The sequence below is a fragment of the Paroedura picta genome, chromosome 4 (assembly GCF_049243985.1).
Source record: "Paroedura picta isolate Pp20150507F chromosome 4, Ppicta_v3.0, whole genome shotgun sequence".
Taxonomy (NCBI): domain Eukaryota; kingdom Metazoa; phylum Chordata; class Lepidosauria; order Squamata; family Gekkonidae; genus Paroedura; species Paroedura picta.
This window is the reverse complement of record NC_135372.1, coordinates 12,106,585-12,127,472: the sequence shown is the minus strand read 5'-3', so window position 1 is coordinate 12,127,472 and position 20,888 is coordinate 12,106,585. Positions and strand designations below refer to the sequence as shown.

The 20,888-nt window shown below is 47.4% G+C and overlaps 1 protein-coding gene across 3 annotated transcripts in view; it reads left to right on the top strand.

Annotated features, from left to right (window-relative positions):
• LOC143834957 (hippocampus abundant transcript 1 protein-like) overlaps window positions 1-16,459 on the top strand; it is a 32,527-nt gene extending 16,068 nt beyond the window's left edge. For 2 of the 3 annotated variants that reach the window (XM_077331942.1, XM_077331943.1), the window contains exons 6-12: window positions 1,965-2,183; window positions 2,846-2,959; window positions 3,513-3,584; window positions 5,722-5,834; window positions 7,017-7,114; window positions 8,169-8,335; window positions 11,613-16,459. In XM_077331942.1, the coding sequence (XP_077188057.1) occupies window positions 1,965-2,183; window positions 2,846-2,959; window positions 3,513-3,584; window positions 5,722-5,834; window positions 7,017-7,114; window positions 8,169-8,335; window positions 11,613-11,822 (993 nt within the window). In that variant the 3' untranslated portion in view covers window positions 11,823-16,459. The remainder of the gene's footprint in view (window positions 1-1,964; window positions 2,184-2,845; window positions 2,960-3,512; window positions 3,585-5,721; window positions 5,835-7,016; window positions 7,115-8,168; window positions 8,336-11,612) is intronic. The other variant, XR_013229939.1, reaches the window with a different exon arrangement.
• The last annotated feature ends 4,429 nt before the right edge of the window (window positions 16,460-20,888 follow it).

Here is a 20,888-nt window from a genome sequence, read left to right as displayed (position 1 = left end):
AGCATAGTCAATGAAGCAGAAGTAGAGTCCCAGAAGAACTGGATTTGCTTTTGTCCGTCCTGAACCTATTGCCCATCAGTTTCATTGGATCCTTTCAATTTTTAGCATTTTGGGTGAGAGAGGAAAATTTCTCTGTTTGAACTCACTCGACCTCATTCATAATTAATTCCCCCCATTAATTGCCTCCTTTCTGAACTGATGAGTCTCAGACACTTCAGCTTTTCCTCCAACCCCCTCATCATCTTGGTTGCTGCTTTCTATACTTTTTCCAGTGGTGTAATGCACTTTTGGAGATAGGGGGACCAGAACTGTTCATAGTATTCCAAATGGGGCCACACTATAGATCTATACAGGGGCATTACAATCTCAGTCATTTTATTCTTAATCCTTTCTTCACTAGCAGTCTTCAAACATCGGCTAGACAGATTCTTAGCATGGATGCTTTAGGCTTTTCCTGCACTGAGCAGGAATGGACACGATGGCTTGCATAGTTCCTTCCCACTCTATGATTTTATGATTCCTAGTAATCCCTAGCATAGAGATGTGGGCTTCAGGTGTGGGCTTCTCTACCATTGTGTGTAGTGGTTAGGAGTGCAGAGCCAGGTTTGATTCTGCACTCCCCTACATGCAGCCAACTGGCTGACCTTGGACTCTCCACAGCACTGATAAGGCTGTTCTAACCGAGCAGTAATATCAGGGCTCTCTCAACCTCACCTCCCTCACAGGGTGTCTGTTGTGAGGAGAAGAAAGGGAAGGCGAATGTAAGCCACTTGGAGACTCCTTCAGGTAGAGAAAAGCGGCATAGAAGAACCAACTCTTCTTCTTCTTCAGTAATATCAGGGCTCTCTCAGCCTCACCTCCCTCACAGAGTGTCTGTTGTGAGGAGAAGAAAGGGAAGGCGAATGTAAGCCACTTGGAGACTCCTTCAGGTAGAGAAAAGCGGCATAGAAGAACCAACTCTTCTTCTTCTTCAGTAATATCAGGGCTCTCTCAACCTCACCTCCCTCACAGGGTGTCTGTTGTGGGGAGAGGAAAGGGAAGGCGAATGTAAGCCACTTGGAGACTCCTTCAGGTAGAGAAAAGCGGCATAGAAGAACCAACTCTTCTTCTTCTTCAGTAATATCAGGGCTCTCTCAGCCTCACCTCCCTCACAGAGTGTCTGTTGTGAGGAGAAGAAAGGGAAGGCGAATGTAAGCCACTTGGAGACTCCTTCAGGTAGAGAAAAGCGGCATAGAAGAACCAACTCTTCTTCTTCTTCAGTAATATCAGGGCTCTCTCAGCCTCACCTCCCTCACAGAGTGTCTGTTGTGAGGAGAAGAAAGGGAAGGCGAATGTAAGCCACTTGGAGACTCCTTCAGGTAGAGAAAAGCGGCATAGAAGAACCAACTCTTCTTCTTCTTCAGTAATATCAGGGCTCTCTCAGCCTCACCTCCCTCACAGAGTGTCTGTTGTGAGGAGAAGAAAGGGAAGGCGAATGTAAGCCACTTGGAGACTCCTTCAGGTAGAGAAAAGCGGCATAGAAGAACCAACTCTTCTTCTTCTTCAGTAATATCAGGGCTCTCTCAACCTCACCTCCCTCACAGGGTGTCTGTTGTGGGGAGAGGAAAGGGAAGGCGAATGTAAGCCACTTGGAGACTCCTTCAGGTAGAGAAAAGCGGCATAGAAGAACCAACTCTTCTTCTTCTTCAGTAATATCAGGGCTCTCTCAGCCTCACCTCCCTCACAGAGTGTCTGTTGTGAGGAGAAGAAAGGGAAGGCGAATGTAAGCCACTTGGAGACTCCTTCAGGTAGAGAAAAGCGGCGTATAAGAACCAACTTTTCTTCTTCTTTAGGCTGCAGTTCTCTGTGGCAGGGGTGGATAGTAACATCCCCATCCATCTGTGGCTCAGTTTTATATTTACGTGCCTTGTGGAGGAGTATGTCATGCAGCCACTAACTGCCATTTTGAATCGGTGCATTGACAGGTATCGGCCACGTTTGCTGCCAGCTTGGTGACAAGCCCCGCCATCGGCGCCTACCTTTCCCGTGACTATAGCGACACCCTCGTTGTGGTGCTGGCCTCGGGGGTCGCTCTCCTGGACATCGGCTTCATCCTATTGGCTGTGCCGGAGTCTCTGCCAGAGGAAATGCGGCCTGTATCCTGGGGGGCACCCATTTCTTGGGAGCAAGCAGACCCCTTTGCTGTAAGTTGGGGTGGGTGGGTGCAGCGTGTTTCTGTCGCAGGTTCTGTTCCAAGGCAGAGAGTGGGGAGTATGGAGTCGCATAGCAGTGAAGGGTTTTGTGGGCAGGGGTTGGGGGGTTGACAAGACCTTTGTGTCACTTTCTCAATAATCTTGTATAGTGGGCTGATGGGCGGGGCACTGAGGCTGAACTGTTTGGGTAGGCAAGCTTGTGTTGCTGTTGAGGTGAGAGGAAAGGGCTTCCTGGCTTTCTCCCATGTCTGTTGTGCTACCCCTGCTCTTGACTCTAACAACAGAATGACGGAGCTGGTCCTGTGCAGCTGAGGTTGCGTTTTTTGACGCGGACACTGCCCTTTTCACCTTCCTTAACCCAAAAATTAGCCAGCTGCAGAGTAAACTTGCCTCTTTTTTAGAAAATCCCTTCATCCAGGGAGCTCCAAGCAGTGCATATGGTTCTCTGTTTCCTGTTTTATCCTCACAACAACCCTGCAAGGTTTGGTTAGGAAGAGCTGACTGCCTGAAAGTAGCCCATTGAGCTGCAAGGCTGTGTGGGGATTTGAACTCTTGTCTCCAAGATCCTAGCCAAAAGCTGTCACTGCTGCACCAGACAGGCAGACGTTTTGCACCAGAATTGAAGCACCTTTGCACCTTCTCTCTTCTCGCAGTCTCTCCGCAAAGTGGGCCAAGATTCCACGGTACTCCTGATCTGCATCACGGTCTTTCTGTCCTACCTCCCCGAAGCCGGCCAGTACTCCAGCTTTTTCCTCTACCTGCGCCAGGTGAGCCACTTCGATCATGGGGGCATGTGAGATTTTGGGCAGCTGACCTGTTCACGATCCTTCCCTGTGGGCAGAGGCTTAGGCATTGGCCTAACGATGCCGTCTTTCAGGAGAGCATGGTGGCACGTTATGGTGTGACAGCTGACTGCCGTTAGAACTGCCGCTCCTTAAAAGTTACTCGCACTTAGCCCATGTTGTGATGTAATTACACTGCAGATTTCCCCATCTGTAGCTGCTTGCACTGCAAGATGGAGAGAGGGAGAAATGCCAATGTAGCTTAAGTGGGACATAGGGACCTCATGAGAAATATGCACAAGTCTAATCCTTGTGATTTTTTTTATTTAGAAAAGTTTTGTGCCACCTCTCCAGGACCCTGGCTGAGGCAGTTTATAACATAAAAAAACTGAAGAGAATCCAGCATTAAAAAACCATCCTGGCATGAGCACGTAGGGTCGAGAGCGTGTGGGGCAATTGTCTGTGTTTGGCAGCATTCCTCGCTTTCTGATACCCAAAGCATTTTGGCTCCAGCTTTTATTACTTACTGTCTTTGCAGGTCATCAGTTTCTCCTCCGAGACGGTGGCAGCCTTTATTGGTGTCGTTGGGATTCTGTCCATCCTGGCTCAGGTGAGGACCTGGTTTCTTGGACTACTTGAGCACTAATTCCTGAGCCATTGCAAAAGGCAGGTTCCTGTCAGTTCAAAAGAATCCTCCCTCAGATGAAAGTGTTTTCTGCCTTTTGATATGAGTCTCAGCTTTGGCCTCCCCCTCTTGTGTCCAGCCTCAAAGCATGAGATGGGTCACCCACTCACTGTCCATGCAGAGGTGTTGCAGAGTAGGGTTGTGAGCGGCGGCAGCCAAATCGCCTGCTCTCATCCTCCACAAACACAGAAGAGCCTTCATCTTGGCTAGATGTTCTGTTTTGCCTTCTACAGTCCTGGAGGGCAGATACAGAAAAATTCCTCTTGCAGAGAGACTCTGTCCCTGCCCTCTAAAAGAAGTTGAGACAATAGAACACATTCTCTTCCGCTGCCCCTTTCACTATCAAGCCCGCTCTAAACTTATTTGCACACTAATTGACGCGATGCCACATCAAACCAATGTAGAGCGGATTAGAGAACTACTTTTCAGTGGAAAGTTTCAGATCTCTCTGTAGGCGTTGACATTCTGCATGTTTGTGATTCAAACCCACCAGAAGGACAAGAAATATATTGAATGATTCTGAACTTTCAATCTCTTAAACACTTAATTATTTTCTTCCTGTTAATTTTTCATAATGATATCTTTTAACTTAATTGTAATATATCCATAAACTGTTTCAAATGCTTGAGTATCACAAGCATTTTGTTTTTATCCTTTATACATTCTGGTCTTAAGACTGTATGACTAAATAAATAAGTGGTAGTTCTAAATATAAAATGTTGGATATAAATGAGCTTTTCTCCACCTTTTTACCATTGAGAGACCCCTGAAACATTTTTCAGTTTCTGAGAAACCCCAGAAATGGCACAATGATGCAGAATATAGTTGGGAAGCAGAGCTGTGTCCATGCCCACTCGGGCCCCTTCCCTTCTCACCCCCTCCAGGCCCATCATTGGCTGTTTTGGGGGGTGTTGAAAAATATATATTAAAATTAATTACAACTCCCATCCATTTATTTATTTTATTTAGATTTTTATAACACCCTTCCATACGGCTCTGGGCGGTTTACATAGAATGTCATGTATTCATTACATAGAACATTATGACATAGAACAAATATAACAATCATAACATAACATATCAAGCAGAACAATACTTTAACAGGAACAGTAATATTGACAAAATCCTTGGGTAGGTCAGGTTATTCAGTCCTGGAAGGGGGAGGGAGGGACCAGTGGAAGTTTTTGGATCAGTTGGCTTCAAGCAAATGCCTGGTGGGGGAGCTCCCTTTTGCAGGCCCTGCGGTATTATGGAAGTTCAGGCAGGGCCCTCAGCTCTTCAGAGAGCTTGTTCCACCAGGTAGGGGCCAGGACCAAGAAGGCTTTGTCCCTTGTTGAGGTCCGACATGCTTCCTTGGGGCCAGCAATCCGCAGACGCTTGGAGGTGGTGGAGCGTAAAGCTCTCTTAGGGTTATAGGCAGGCAGGTGGTCTCTCTACACTGGGCTCAGACCACATATGGCCTTGAAGATGATTACCAAAACCTTAAGCTTAATCCAGAATTCGACTGGGAGCCAGCTGAGTTGTTGGTAGGCATGCATAAAGCAGTTGCAGAAGTCCAATCTAGAGGTGAACGTTGCATGGATTACTGTAGCTAGGTGTTCTGGGGCCAGGTAGGGTGCTAGTAGTTTGGATTGGCAGCGGTGGTAAAACGCCAGCCGCTCTACCTTTGTGACCTGGGCTTCCATTGTAAGGGTCCAGGATCACACCCAGGTTCCTGATGGAGTGAGTTGCTGAGAGCTGCCCATTCAGGATGCCAAGAAACCCCAGAGTTTCATGAAACCCTGATTGAGGAAGTCTGATGCACGAGCCGCAAGGGAGTGGCGGGCTATAAATCTAATAATAATAATAATAATGTATACCAAAAGTTATTTTTATTGTCCCTTATTGATAGTGTTTCAAAGATTCCTAAATGTAATGAAGGGGATGTTGGAAGAAATTTTTTTTTTAATTTTTGTTTGATATATAATTACGTACCTTTCTTTTTCTGTATTCTTTATATATCCCGCAAAAATGAAGTCTACATAACTTAATTTTTTCCTCCCTTTCTTTCCCCATCATCCAGACTGTTGTGCTTGGGATTCTCATGAGGTCAATAGGGAACAAAAACACCATCCTTCTGGGCTTGGGCTTTCAGATTCTGCAGCTTGCCTGGTATGGCTTTGGGTCACAGCCATGGTAAGTGCTGGTCAGCAGAACTTGTCACAGTCCTGTTAGAGCTATTCCCATGGAGCAGTCTCTCTCAGAGCTCTCTCAGCCTTACTTACCTCACAGGGTGTCTGTTGTGGGGAGAGGAGGGGAAGGCCGCCTTGAGGCTGCTTCGGGCAGTGAAAAGCGGAATATGAAAAACAATTCTTTTTCTTGATGGAGTCATAAATTCTGGTAATATATTTCCTTCAGATAAGTGGAAGGCATCATAAAGACATTCATGTTAGTGGCTGATCCTGCAGAGATACCAATCCCCACTGCTTTTAGATGATTTGGTAGACCTTGGGGCAGTAAGAAGGAAACATAGCAGCGTCTATGAATGGCCCGTTTGAGATACTTTTTCCCCATAGGATTTTCCTTTCAAATGTTAAAGCACGCTTGACCTTCCTGCATATGTTATAGTGTCCTCGTTCTGTGTTCAGATGTTTAAAAGTTTATCCTTTAGCATGTTTGTTTCTGTGGAATTCAGATTTCTCAGTTTAAAGAAGACACTTCAGAAGCCTTCTTTTAAGTGCAGTCTTCAATGTATTTTATCCCCCTCCTAGGCAGCCAGAATGCTTGAAGGCAGGGAGAAGATGGGGAGGGTGGTAATTTAGCTTGTCATAAGGCCTGCTTCCTTAATTCTCTGGATTTGACATAATCACCTGGCAGTGCCATAAAACCTAACTGTGTTGTCATCTTGGAATTGTCATCTGATAATTGCATGCAGACCAACTTTTATTGGCCTGCCAAGGAAGCTGGCAGCTCCTCATTAGCCCATGCCCCTGTTTCATGGTCTGCCGATGCGGTTAGTGTTGAGCAGGATCTGTGTGACCCAGGTTCATCCATTACAATGAAGCTCACTGGGTCAGGTTGAGTCTGGTGGCATACCTAGGAAAGCTTATACCGAACTTCCTATGTCTTATAAATGCCACTGAAACTGTGTTGGTATTAAAGATGCCACCAAACTCAAGGTTCTGCGGCTTTAGACCAACATGGGGACACGCACACCCCAATCTAGGTGAGCATGGGTGATTCGGATATCTTGGGCTTGCCTGCCTCAAAAGATAATTTGCTGCTTGGAGTTTCTGGGGAAAAGGGCAAGGGTAGTCTAGGGTGCCCCCTCCCCCAGTGGTTTTCTCACCTCCTGTCTTGTTTGGTCTTCCCTGGCAGGATGATGTGGGCAGCTGGGGCTGTGGCTGCCATGTCGAGCATCACTTTCCCTGCCATCAGTGCCATGGTGTCGAGGAATGCTGACCCCGACCAGCAAGGTAGCAGCCAGTTTTCTTATTCATGCTATGATCTGTGTCCAAACTGCATGTAGAGCACATGTATTTGCTTGAGTGCAGAAATAACAGTTGTCATATTACCCTCTACTTTGGGATGCCCCAGATGGGAGAAGAGATGCACATTTTGATGTTCTCTGCATTTAAACACCCAATGTTTGAGGAGAAGGCTCGTATGCCTCTCAAATATACTAATTTTCCATGCTGGTTTTGCCTGTTTCAATCGACCTTTCTGCAGAATTGTATCTCAAACAATTTTATTCTAGTTAGTATAACCTGGAGTCCTGCTAGGAGTCTTGTGGTGGGAGCGGGTCGGCTTTGAAATCCTATTCTAAAACATCTCCCACACTTACACACACAGCTGGGGTTTGCCAAGGCTGCTTTCTTCCCTCCCTCTCCAATTGCTTTGGTTAACCTGGTGGTGGGAAGTGCCCTCAGGTCCTGCAGTTCACTTATGGGGCATTCAAAGGAAGTTTGAGATTGGTTGCCTCTGCATAGCAACCCTGGCCGTCCTTGGGGCATTCCAACCAGGTACTCACTAGGGCTGGCCCTTTTTATCTCCCGAGATCAGATGAGATAGAATCAGCCTGGGCGATTCAGGCCAGGACAAGAGATCATCTAGATCAGGCCTTGGTTAGTTTAGAGCAGGGTAGTCAAACTGCAGCCCTCCAGATGTCCAAGGACTACAATTCCCAAGAGCCCCAGCGAACGCTGGCAGGGGCTCATGGGAATTGTATTCCATGGACATCTGGAGGGCCGCAGCTTGACTACCTCTGATTTAGAGTCACAATTTCTATGTAACTGGGAATCCTCTGAGTAGAGAACTCAAGGATGTGTTCTTGTTTTGTAAATTGAAGACTTCTCTGTCAAGGGTGGGTTCAGAGGTAAGCAAAACTGCCTGCCCACAACCGAGGCCAGCTGCTTCTGCTCATGGGTGTGTGTTCCTTCAGTGTCCTTCTCACACTACAACTAGAGAAACAGGGTGAGGGGAAAGACAGCTCACTCTAGCCTCCTGCTTATCCTGATGCCCTGTCTCTAGGTGTGGTTCAAGGGATGATCACCGGGATCCGCGGCTTGTGTAACGGGCTGGGTCCTGCCCTCTACGGCTTTGTCTTCTACCTTTTCCATGTGGAGCTGAATGAAATGGCCAGTGTGGAGCCCCTGGGCAAAGCCTCAAAGGCCAATATGGCCAACCCAACCGACGAGGTAGCTTTGGGGGGCGAGTGGGTGCTGGATGGTGGGGGGTGGTCAGGACATTTTTGTGCACAAACGTTAGTAATGTCCACCCAGCATTCTTGCTTAGAACCTGTCAGGGGGTTGGCTGGCAGTTTCCACAGCTGCCATTGCCAGGTTGAGCTATACCCCCTTGAATGACTGGACCTTCTCCCTCTGGGGTGGAGGACATCTGAAGAGCAGGTTTTCTCATCCACTTCCCAGGGAGGCAGGAGTTAAATGAAACGCCCTCCTTTGGAATGTTTGGCATGCACTCTTCCCTACCTTCCCTTAACCCAGTTATTTTATTTTCGGGTCGGGAAAAGGGTGAGGGGAGGGATTATTTTTTCTTTAACAGCCGTATAAGTCACACTGGCAAATTGCACGCCGGCAGCGCAGCAGCCATTTTAAGCAGCCGCTTTTTTACTGTAGCAGTCCTGATTGTTATTTTTTTTGTTCAAAATGTTAACAAAATAGAGAGAGGGATGACTTCCTTTCAAACGGGGATTTTAGCAAGAGGCAATGGGCCGGTAGGTGATGTCCCGAATCGGCCTGCTTCAACCAAGGTAAAGACAGCCCGTGGGGATCAGGTGAGACAGGTGGATGGGCACAATACTGAAAGCGCCAGCAGCAGTTTCGCGGAGAGGGCCCTTCAATGGCCAGTCCAGCCTGGCAGCCATTTTATAGATCCTTCCCTTGCCTCAAAAATTAATACAATGGACAAAATCAAAATCACAAGATGTCATAGTCCCATTGTATACGGCACTGGTCAGACCACACCTGGAGTACTGTGTGCAGTTCTGGAGGCCTCACTTCAAGAAGGACGTAGATAAAATTGAAAGGGTACAGAGGAGAGCGATGAAGATGATCTGGGGCCAAGGGACCAAGCCCTATGAAGATAGGTTGAGGGACTTGGGAATGTTCAGCCTGGAGAAAAGGAGGTTGAGAGGGGACATGATAGCCCTCTTTAAGTATTTGAAAGGTTGTCACTTGGAGGAGGGCAGGATGCTGTTTCTGTTGGCTGCAGAGGAGAGGACACGCAGTAATGGGTTTAAACTACAAGTACAACGATATAGGCTAGATATCAGGAAAACATTTTCACAGTCAGAGTAGTTCAGCAGTGGAATAGGCTGCCTAAGGAGATGGTGAGCTTCCCCTCACTGGCAGTCTTCAAGCAAAGGCTGGATACACACTTTTCTTGGATGCTTTAGGATGCTTAGGGCTGATCCTGCGTTGAGCAGGGGGTTGGACTGGATGGCCTGTATGGCCCCTTCCAACTCTATGATTCTAAGATCCCACACCTGGGGACTAGTGCTGAGACAATTCATGAAAAAAATATGCAGGAAACCAACAGCACATGGGGAGGCAACCCCTTTAACACTCAAATTGTGGCATTTTTAAATAAACAGATGGGGGAAGAGATCTTGGTTTTCTGTAATCGTAGTGGGCCTGTCTCTGAAAAGGGCCTCTTCCCACATTATTCCCTTTCATACAATGAGAGAAGAGACCAAAAGAGACAAGGCTAGCAAGGAAAAGGACCTTAACATCCTCCAAACATGAGGACTCATCTGACAGCTACAGTGCCTCAAAGGAAGAGAGAGTTTCTGTCAGATGAAGAACCGATTGAGGAAATCAGTTCCAGAACAAACTGCAAGAGGATTATCAGTACTTCCTTTAAAAGTTAGTAGCTGCAGTAAATTTGAAACAATCTTCAGAACCAGATACTTAGGGTGTACCTTCAAAAACAGCAGGGCAGCATTAGGAGCGGAGAAATTTTTTCTAGTCTCAGAGAGTGTGTCCAGAGGAGGGCTACAAAGATGGTGAGGGGTTTGGAGACCAAGTCGTATGAGGAAAGGTTGAGGGAGCTTGGTCTGTTTAACTTGGAGAAAAGACGACTAAGAGGTGATATGAGAACCATCTTCAAGGACTTAGAATCATAGAATCATAGAGTTGGAAGGTACTTCCTGGGTCATCTAGTCCAACTCCCTGCATTATGCAGGACACTCACAACGCTATCGCTCATCCACTGTAACCTGCCACCCCCTTGAGCCTTCACAGAATCACCCTCTCCATCAGATGGCTATCTAGCCTGTGTTTAAAAATTTCCAAAGATGGAATTTCCTCTCGAGGAAGTCTGTTCCACTGAGAAACCACTCTGTCAGGAACTTCTTCCAGATGTTTAGACAGAATTTCTTTTGAATTAATTTCATTGAAGGGCTTTCACATAGAAGATGGAGCAGAGTTGTTTTCTCTTGCCCCAGAGGGTCAGACCAGAACCAATGGGTTGAAATTAATTTAAAAGAATTTTCAGCTAAACATCCGGAAGAAGTTCCTGGCAGTTAGAGTGGTTCCTCAGTGGAATGGGCTTCCTTGGGGGGTGGTGAGTTCTCCTTCTTTGGAAGGAGGCTAGATAGTCATGAGACAGAAATGCTGATTTTATGAACTTAGGCAGACTGAGGTGGGCAGGAAGGGATGTGCCAGTGTTTGTCTCTTGTGGCCCTTCCTTGCAGACCCAGGGAATTGCTGATCACCACTGTGGGATTGTAGGTGAACTTCCTCCAGGCCATGCTGGATTCTAGAGATTTTTGTTGGGGGAGTTCACTTGGGCATGGAATTGGGGTCACTGTGGGTAGGCAGGTAGTTGTGAATTCCTACATTGTGCAGGGAGTTTGATTTGATGACTCTGGAGGTCCCTTCCAACTCTGATTCTAAGATTGATGCTTAAGCCACATTGGATGCCTCCTTCAGTAGGAGAATGTTTTTGAATGTGGTCCAGAGAGACGGTAACCCACCTGGCCCTTAAGCTTTAGAAAGCCCCACATTTCAGATATCCTCCACTCCAAAGGGAGAACAACCTTAGGGGGTCCTTCTCCTCTGGAGTAAGGAGACCTGACCCCTCCCTAATGTCTCTCGATTTACAAATTGGACAGCTGTTGATCTAATTAATAATAATGATATACTAGAAGCAGAGTAAACTCAATCTGCCCCTCCTTGTGGGATTCTGTTTTTTCTTTCATTACTTAAACTTGTTTCCTCTCTGGTTGGATATAATGGTTTAAGTTAGTAGCATTTAGTTTTTGGAGTTACCGACTAGAGAGGAGTTACAGAGTGCATGCCAACATTTCAAAGGAGTGTGTTTTGTTTAACTCCTTCCTCCCTGGGAAGTGGATGAGAAAACCCACTCTTCGGATCTCTTTACTTCAGAGGAGAAGGACCTTCTGCAGTAAGTAGCCAATGGTCATTTCCTACCCGGTGTTTTCTTATCTTCTAGAGAGGCATCATTCCAGGTCCACCTTTCCTCTTTGGAGCATGCTCTGTCCTGCTGTCCCTCCTCGTGGCCCTGTTCATTCCAGAACACAGCCTTGCCTTGAGGTCAGGTAGCCACAAGAGACACAGCAATGGGGCCCAGGCCCATGTTCATGGACCCCCTGGGGGAGGCTCAGACAGCAAAGAGCCTCTGCTGGAGGACAGCAGCGTATGAAGGAAGCAGAGGCCCCCTTGGAGACCTGAACTCTCGCCAAGGACAGACCACATGGCATGGATCGACGGTGGAGGGACAAGGAGGTGGCCGGTACGACACCAAGGCCACAGTTCAGGCAGATGGAGGTGTGGAAAGCCAGATACATCCGTCTGCAGCAGAAGGAGAGAACACCTGTACCGTTGGGTGCCGCCGGAAGGAAAAGGCGTCTTTCCGTTTGCAGAGTGGAAGATGCCAAGATGCTCTTAAACATTGACAGGATCAGGGAGGAAGATCAACCTGCCAAAAAACCCTCTCTGCTTTTCCAGTTGGGAGGAAGAAGGTGTGTGTGGGGAGGTTCTTAATCCTGATTTCTGTAACAAACCAAGACCAAGCCGAGGTGTGAATCGCCTGCAGGGCATTAAAAAACAAACATATGGCTAATGGCAGCCTTCTTCTACTCATTGGTCTGTAATTGGCTGCGGGGTTTGTTCCACTGAGGATCACAAAGGCATCACTAGGGGTGCCTTAAAGATGGAACATCCTTCGTTTCTGTACAAGCCTTCATGGGTTGCGCGCAGTGTGACTCAAGAAAGCTCATTCAGAAATAAAAGCAGCTTGTCTGTAAGGCACCCCGTGCTCTGAATGGCTCCATTAAGCAGGATGGTTGGTGGCTGCAGGTTGCTTCCCTAGACTGAAGTTGGGCAAGGGGGTGAGCTCTGCTGGGGAAGTTGGACGTCCTGCTAAGCCTCTGGAGCTAGTAACCCTTTGTCTGCTGTCTCCTATGACCACAGGACCTTGAGGGACAGCCCTTTCAAGACCCATGAGGGTGTGCAGCACCCAGCCAGTTAGAGCTGCATGTTCAGTCTTAAGAGCTAACCCCCCCCCCCCAATTCCAGCTGCCCATCATAGGAGGCTGGATTTCATCCAGTCCAACCCCTGTGAGCACTTCAGACCAAAAAAAGACACACCATCCCTTGTGTCAGGCTGTTCTACAAGTAGATTGCTGCTTGTGGAGCTGGCTGCACAGTCCCTCTTTCTTGGGTTTCCCCCTCAAGATGTGAAGAAGCTGGAGGATGAGGAGAGAGCTGGAGTTCTTTCCCTGTGCCAAAGAAGCAGTTTAGGGGAAATGAAGTACCTCCCTGACCCGCAGCCTCTGCCTTGCCGCCTTATTTCTGCTGATGATGCTCAAGAGCTGACTCTTGTAGTGCAGAGGAACAAGTGGCCTTCAGAGGTTCCTCACATGGTTACTCTTCCCTCTAGAGCTACACGGCCCAAAAGTGCATTCCTGAGCATGCTTGCCTTCGTTGGGGCTTAGCCTGGTCCCCAGTCCTCTGCTGCTGAGGCCAGGGGTAGTCAAACTGCGGCCTCCAGATGTCCATGGACTACAATTCCCAAGAGCCCCCTGCAAGCATTCGCTGGCAAGGGGCTCCTGGGAATTGTAGTCCATGGACATCTGGAGGGCCGCAGTTTGACTACCCCTGGCTTAGGCCCAGCTATCCTGAAGGGAGCGAAATTGTGTGATGGTGCCCTACCCAGAAGGTTTGTTTCTTAGGTAACGGGGAAATTTCTGGAAGCCATGGAGAGGGAAGAATTAAATATATGCAATGCTTATCAAAAATAAGCGTAGTTTTTATAACTATGGAAAATAATTGTGCCGTTTGGCATATTTATTAAACTGAAAATTATAAATTCCGTAGGTTTGGTGAGCAAAGCTGGAAATACGTCCAGTACCAGAGAGAGAGAGAGCTGCAGACTGCTGCCCAGTGTGCCCCCTAAGCTCTCCTGGCATGTTTGTTTTCAAGGTCACCTGAGGGAGGCAGGTTGTAAGACCCCCACAGAGAGGGCCCATTTGCCTGATTCCAAAAGGGCATTTCACAGGAATTGTTTAGGTGCTCCGCCAGATGGAAAAACTGAAAGTCAGTCGTGTGGGGGGCAGGTAAATAATTCTTAACATCTCACCGCCAGCCACTACCTTCACCTCTTCATTCCTACAGTGACTTCGGATGTTCTAAGCCAGCAGTTCCCCCTTCTCTTCCGGAGACACAGGGAATGAGTTTGAATACTGACTGCCATTTGTATAGAGCAGGGGTAGTCAAACTGCGGCCCTCCAGGTGTCCAGCATTCGCTGGCAGGGGCTCATGGGAATTGTAGTCCATGGACAGCTGGAGGGCCACAGTTGGACTACCCCTGGTATAGAGTTTCTACCTGAAGAGTCTGCCTGCTGTGTCTTGGTGTGCATCTGCCTTCAAGCAAGGGCCAGCATATCCTCCCCTGTCCTTGCATTAAGTCCTAATTCAGGACATCTCATTGCAGAGGTGCCTTGAGGTTCCCCTTCCTGCAGGAGAGTTTCCTGCTGTGCTTCTGTATGAGTTCCAGATGTGCCTTGTACTCTGGCGTCATACCCAGGAACACTATGGGGGAATGATCCCTGTGAAAGAGGGAAGGATGCCTCCAGTTCTAGCTAGTGGGGGGGGGGTGGTTATGCCTCAGGCTTTGGATGCCTGGGAGCCACTGTTCTACATGGGGGAATGGAGGTTATAAATGAGTTATGAAAGAGTCTGTAGGCAAGGCCCTCCCACTCCCCTCGCTCCCTTGATGAGGAGCTTTGAAAGCCTCTTGGCTGAGAAATGAGTTGGCTGTAGGGAGGATGCAGTGAAGCAGTTTGGGCAGGTGTGTGCACAGCCACAGCACATACTGTGAAATTTGGTAATACCTAACCAGTTCCCAGGCAGTCTGCAGCTCAGCCATTTGGATTCACATCAGGGGGAGATTAGCAGGCTTCAGTAGGACAACAATGTATGAATTCTAAAGGGAAATAGTTGAAGGAGGTTGGGGAGCATGAGAGGAGAGGACTGGATTTTACTGCCAGAAACCCCAAGTTTTCGAAGGACGTTTTGGTTGGCAAGTTCCAGCTTCTTCAGATGCCCTGAAGCCTTGACTTGCAATTACTGTTGTCTCGTTGTGTCTCAATAGACATGTTTTGGACTTCTGGCAGAAGCTGGATGCCAAGGATTCTGAAGCCCAGAGGAAAGTGGGGTGGGACAGATCTGAGTTTGCAGTGGGCAAGGAGGCGGCATCACTTGGCTCTTGCCAAGGTGATGGAGAACCAGGAAGGCCCAAGATCTTGCATTCGTCACACTTTCTTGCAAGCATAAAGGGTAGAAACCTAGTGCCAGGGACCAAGTGTCAGTGATTGGCACAAGATGAAGGGCCTTGTAAACAAAATGGGATTTTTCTTAAATCGCGGGGGGGGGGGGGGGGGGGAATACCAGGGTCTCAGCCTGGAGGGAAATCTCCTGTCATCCCTTCTTCTCACCATCTAAACTTCTGGTGGGCTGTCTGGACTCGGTTGTAGTGAACTGTTCTGGCTGACAGAGGTCTTCTACTAGAAACTGCAGCTTGAAGGGGAGCTAGGTGATTTAGGTGGGCAGGAACTTACATCCTACTCCCTCTTTTTCAGGAAAGGGAGCTCCTCTCTGGAGCAGCAAGCGTATTTTGCATGCAGAAGGTTCAGAGTTCAAGCCCCAGCTTCTCCCAAATAAATAACATATTTGGAAAGACCTTTCTTTGCTGGAGATCCTGGACAGTGGCTCCAGTCCGTTTAGACAATATTGAGTTCCTGTTCAGTTTTTTTTTTTCAGTCAGAACTGATCTTTCACTTCCCTGGTGGAAGTGAGTTGTTCTCAACATTCCATAGCTTGCATCTGAACAATTAGGAAGAGAAAAATGGTATAGAATTTTAAAAAGGGGGGTAGAAGAAAACTGTGAGTTTGCAGGTGGGGAATAAACCATTGTGTTTAGGTCCAGTATGGACAAGTACTGACAAGCAGATTATTTTCCAGCTCTCTTCTTACCCATCTTCTCTGCTTCTTTCCAGGGGTAGGGGTGGGACTTGTTTCTGTCTCCCTCCCCACCCCCACCCCCCATCCCAAGGACAGGACCAAAGCTACCAGAGCCCAATGAAGAGACATGCCATTCTGAAGGCTGCCCATGGAAATAGCTCTGCTTAGCCAGCTTGTGTGTCTCAGTGTGCGTGCGCCCTGCTCTTTGCCAAAATCTCGCCTTTCCTGGCACTGGAAGAGCTGTCTGTGCCGTCCTGGCTTCTTCGAGGATCACCCTGCACTGGGGTCTCAGTCCCAGAGAAGTTTCCTAGGATTGTCATGCTGGGGGCTTCCGTGTCTCGGGTGCAGAGCCAGCAAGGAGTGTCCACGTGGGTACCGTGGGTCTTGCCTGTTTGTGGGCAGGACTCATAGCCCTGACTGACAGCCTCCCCCTTTTCAGCAGCTGTGAGTGACCTAGTGTTCTGCGAACACCACAGTCAATTAGGGCCGTGATGTCTATACACCCCCAACTTGAACAAACACTCCCTGGCTTCTTGGGTGATATCTGAGCACACTGAGACCACTGGGGGGGGGCATTGAGGCTTCCACAGTGGCTCCAGGCTGGCCAGGCAGTAATGTGCAACCCTCCTTGCATCCCTTCCCCCATCTAATAATTTTTAATATGGTCCACAAAGCCAAAAAAAACCTGTTTCTTTGCCTTGTTATTTTTACATTAACTTTTTAGATTCCTTCTCAGCTTAATAAGATGATCTTTTGGGGACTGGGGAGAGGACCGGCAACGCACAGCAGCCCGCCCACCCCCACCCCACAGACAAATCCAAACTTTGGAAATTAGGGCCTTTTCCACTTGATTGTTGATTTCTACGTGTGTACTTTTTAGTTTCTGATGAAATGTGATTTTTTTAAAAGAAAACTTTTATTTTGAATTTAGAGTTGGCTAATATTTTGTGGGCTATTTATTAAACTCTTTGCAGTTCTAGTAAAACTGGTTTGTCTCTTTTTTAAGTATTACAAAAGGGTTCCCTCTGGCCTGCGTCCGCGCTGAAACTCGTCTGCCATGGTTTCAGTTTCTTTTGCCTGCTTCCCTTGTATGGATGACCCTGCAGGTTCTGGAATATCCAGCTTTGACCCACCCCCCTTCAGAAGGCAGACAATGGGGATGTGGTGGGTGCTTTAAAAAACAAATGAACACCATCCAGAAAACTAGTGCATCAGGGAAGAGAATTCTTGCCCACGCAGCTCTCTGAGAAGCTCACTTGCTTTCCACGTGCAGTTCTGCCACACACAGCCCTGCTTGTCGCAAACAGATGGGCAGTCTGGGATCCAGAACACCCAAATGCAAGTTCCCTGCAGAAGCTCCCTGAGTGACCTTTTACTGCCCCCCACTCAGACTAACAAACCGCTGTAGTGTTGTAGTGGCTGTGAAGACGGGAGAACATCTTCAGCCCCTTTGAGTCCTGCGGAGTCCTCTGGTCGCAAATCAGGAGTGCTGTAGGGTCTCTGTCTCATGCTCCCAATTAGGAAGCAGAGAAGGCAATGGATTCCAGGCTCCTGAGTGTCTTCAGAAGGGCCTGGCTAAGGATAGATTCAGGGGGTTACTGTTTTGGTCTGAAGCAGCAGGACAAAGATTGAGGCCAGAAGCACCTTGAGAAAAATTTAATTCCGTACATAAGCTTATATCTGGAAGAAAACTGGGTTGGTCTTCAGAGTGCCCCTGGGCTCAGACTTTATTCTCTAAGGATACTGAATTCTGTCTTCTAACTTTTGTTCTTTCCCTCCTGTGTTTTTCCCCTTGGGGAGAAGAGTAACAGACTTCTGGGGACCCAGCCCTATAAGGAAACACTGAGGGAATTCCATGTGTAGAACGGTATCAACTAAATATCGGAGAACACTTTCCATAAGAGTAGTTCAGCAGTGGAATGGGCTGCCTCTGGAAGTGGTGAGCTCCCCCTCACAGGCTGTCTTCAAGCAGGAACTGGACAGACACTGATCCTGGATGCTTTAGGCTGATCTTACAATGAGCAGACGGTGGAACTAGATGGCCTGTGTGGCCCCTTCCACTTTAGGATTCTATGAGTCTAGTTCAGCAGTGGAAAGGGCTGCCCCTGGAGGCGGTGAACTCCCCCTAACAAGCTGTCTTCAAGCAGCGGCTGGACAGAGTTCTCCTGGATGCTTGAGGCTGATCCTGCGTTGAGCAGAGGGTGGGACTAGATGGCCTGCGTGGCCACTTCCCACTCTAGGATTCTATGATTCTAGTTCAGCAGTGGGATGGGCTGCCTAAGGAGGTGGGGAGCTCCCCCTCACTGGGAGTCTTCAAGCAGCAGCTGGACTGAGACTTCTCCTGGATGCTTGAGTCTGATCCTGCATTGAGCAAGAGGCCGGACAAACTGGCTTGTTCGGCCCCTTCCCACTCTAGGATTCCATGATTCTAGTGCTCTGTAGAAAGGGGCCGTAGCTCAATGATAGATCCACTTTCTATGGTGAATGGCCAGAGTCATTTACCAACTAGCAGGCAGTAGGCAATGTGATGGATATTGACTATGCATGGTTCTAGCCATTATTTTTCTGTAATTTTACGGGGTTTTAATGGGGGATTATTATTATTAATCCCAAGCAGTATCTTCTAGCAAAGTTATGCTCAAAATCCTACAAGCTAGGCTCGAGCAGTATGTGGACCGAGAACTTCCAGAAGTACAGGCAGGATTTCGAAGAGGCAGAGGAACTAGAGATCAAATTGCCAACATACACTGGATCATGGAGAAAGCTAGAGAGTTCCAGAAGAACATCTGCTTCTGCTTCATTGACTATGCTAAAGCCTTTGATTGTGTGGAGCACAACAAATTGTGGCAAGTTCTTAAAGAGATGGGAATACCAGAGCATCTTATTTGTCTCTTGAGAAATTTATATGCAGGTCAAGAAGCAACACTGAGAACTGAACATGGAATCACTGATTGATTCAAAATTGAGAAAGGAGTTCGGCAAGGCTGTATACTGTCGCCTTGCCTATTTAACTTGTATGCGGAGCACATCATGAGAAAGGTAGGATTAGAGGAGTCACAAATTGGGACCAAGATTGCAGAGAGAAATAACAACCTCAGATATGCAGATGATACCACTCTGATGGCAGAAAGTGAAGAGGAACTAAAGAGCCTGTTGATGCAGGTGAAGAAGGAGAGTGCAAAAGTTGGCTTTAAACTCAACATCAAGAAAACAAAGATCATGGCATCCGGCCCTCTCAATTCCTGGCAAATAGATGGGGAAGAAATGGAGATAGTGACAGATTTTATTTTCCTGGGCTTCAAGATCACTGCAGATGGGGACTGCATAAAGAAATTAAAAGATGCTTGCTCCCGAGGAGGAAAGCTATGGCAAATCTAGACAGCATCCTAAAAAGCAGAGACATCACCCTGCCAACAAAAGTGCGTTTAGTCAAGGCTATGGTCTTCCCAGTTGCAATGTATGGCTGTGAAAGTTGGAACATAAGGAAGGCCGAGCGTCAAAGAATTGAGGCTTTTGAACTCTGGTGCTGGAGAAGACTCTTGCGAGTCCCTTGGACTGCAAGGCGAACAAACCGGTCAGTCCTAGAGGAGATCAGCCCTGACTGCTCCTTAGAAGGCCAGATCCTGAAGATGAAACTCCAATACTTTGGCCACCTCATGAGAAGGAAGGACTCCCTGGAGAAGAGCCTAATGCTGGGAGCGACTGAGGGCAAAAGAAGAAGGGGACGACAGAGAATGAGGTGGCTGGATGGAGTAACTGAAGCAGTAGGTGCAAACTTAAATGGACTCCGGGGAATGGTAGAGGACAGGAAGGCCTGGAGGATCATTGTCCATGGGATCGCGATGGGTCGGACACGACTTCGCACTTAACAACAACATTATTATTATAATAATGGGGATTGTATTATTGTTCTGAATTTTTGTATGTAACCCGCCACAAGCCAGCCTGTCTGGGAGTGACGGGCAATAAATCCAATAACAACAATAACAAGGCCTATCACCAGCTCAGTGGGGTGGCTGTGTTGTGTTTTGTTTGTGTGTACATTGGGAGGGGCAACTCGCATCTTACCTCTCCTGACTAATAGAAACCAAATCAGCTGTGCAAAATTACATCCATAATCAGAAACATGCAGGATTTTCAGACAAAATTCATAGTTTGTACTTCCCTCATCATTTAAGCAGAGAATACATCCCCTCCTGGTTCAGAGCTCTGCATTTGTTTTCAAGTTGAAAAAGTCCTGTTTTTGAACAAAAATGCGTGAGAATGTCCATGAATGCATGCATGCCATTTTTTTCCTTAACACTCTGCTTCAGGAGGAAGGGAGGGAGTTGGGAAGAAGGGAACTGATGTGGGTACTTTCCAATCATCAATATCAAACATCTGTCAACATGAGAATGTGCTGCTGTGTGTAATGTCTTTCTTTCCACAGCATAGTCTTTGCAGGCTTACTGCTTAGTTACTGGTTATACATACACATATTTAATGCTTTTGTGTTGTTAATACAGACTGTAGTGTGTTTGCCCTCTCTCTCTGGGGCTTGAAATAAATGTCTCCCTCTGCCAAAGGCTACTGATTGAAAGCTACTCTCCCCCCCCCTTTTTTTTTTTAATGCTGCCTCTCCGTCATGTGGGAATCCTTTAGGGGGGCATAAACATCTATCTACTTCTTATAATAACAGGCCTAGAAGTTTTTAAACTGCAGACGCATTTTTTTTTCTTTTAAAATGCTCCAGCCATATCTATTTTAGTAGCCTATACTTCCCGAGTGAAAGATCCAACTGGTCACAGGGGCACAATCCCAAGCAGTGTCTTCTACAAGCAAAGAAAAGCAAAGCTGCAGCCAGAAATGTGTTTCAGGTGAATCTGCTAAGATTAAACCAAAAAAAGGGGGAAATGAAAATTGCACGTCCCTTCCTTGATCCTAGCAGCTGTTTCTCTTGTGGGAGAAAAATTTTGTCTTGGCAGCTTGTAGTATTCTGATCTTTTCTGGGCCAACCACACCTTTAGGACTGACAAGAGTTTTATGCTGGGTATAAGCGTCTGTGTGCAAGAGTTCATGTAGAAGTAAAACAGCCTGGTGCATAAGCAAAAGGTTTCAGACGAGCACATAGGCGTAATGCTTTTTCTCTTAGATGCACAGTTTCTCTCAAGTCCTTTAAATAGACCTCGCCACCGACTCATAACTTCCACAAAGAACACTGATTTCTCTCCTTTTCCACAGTGCCTTGCTCAGCTGGCAGGGGCTC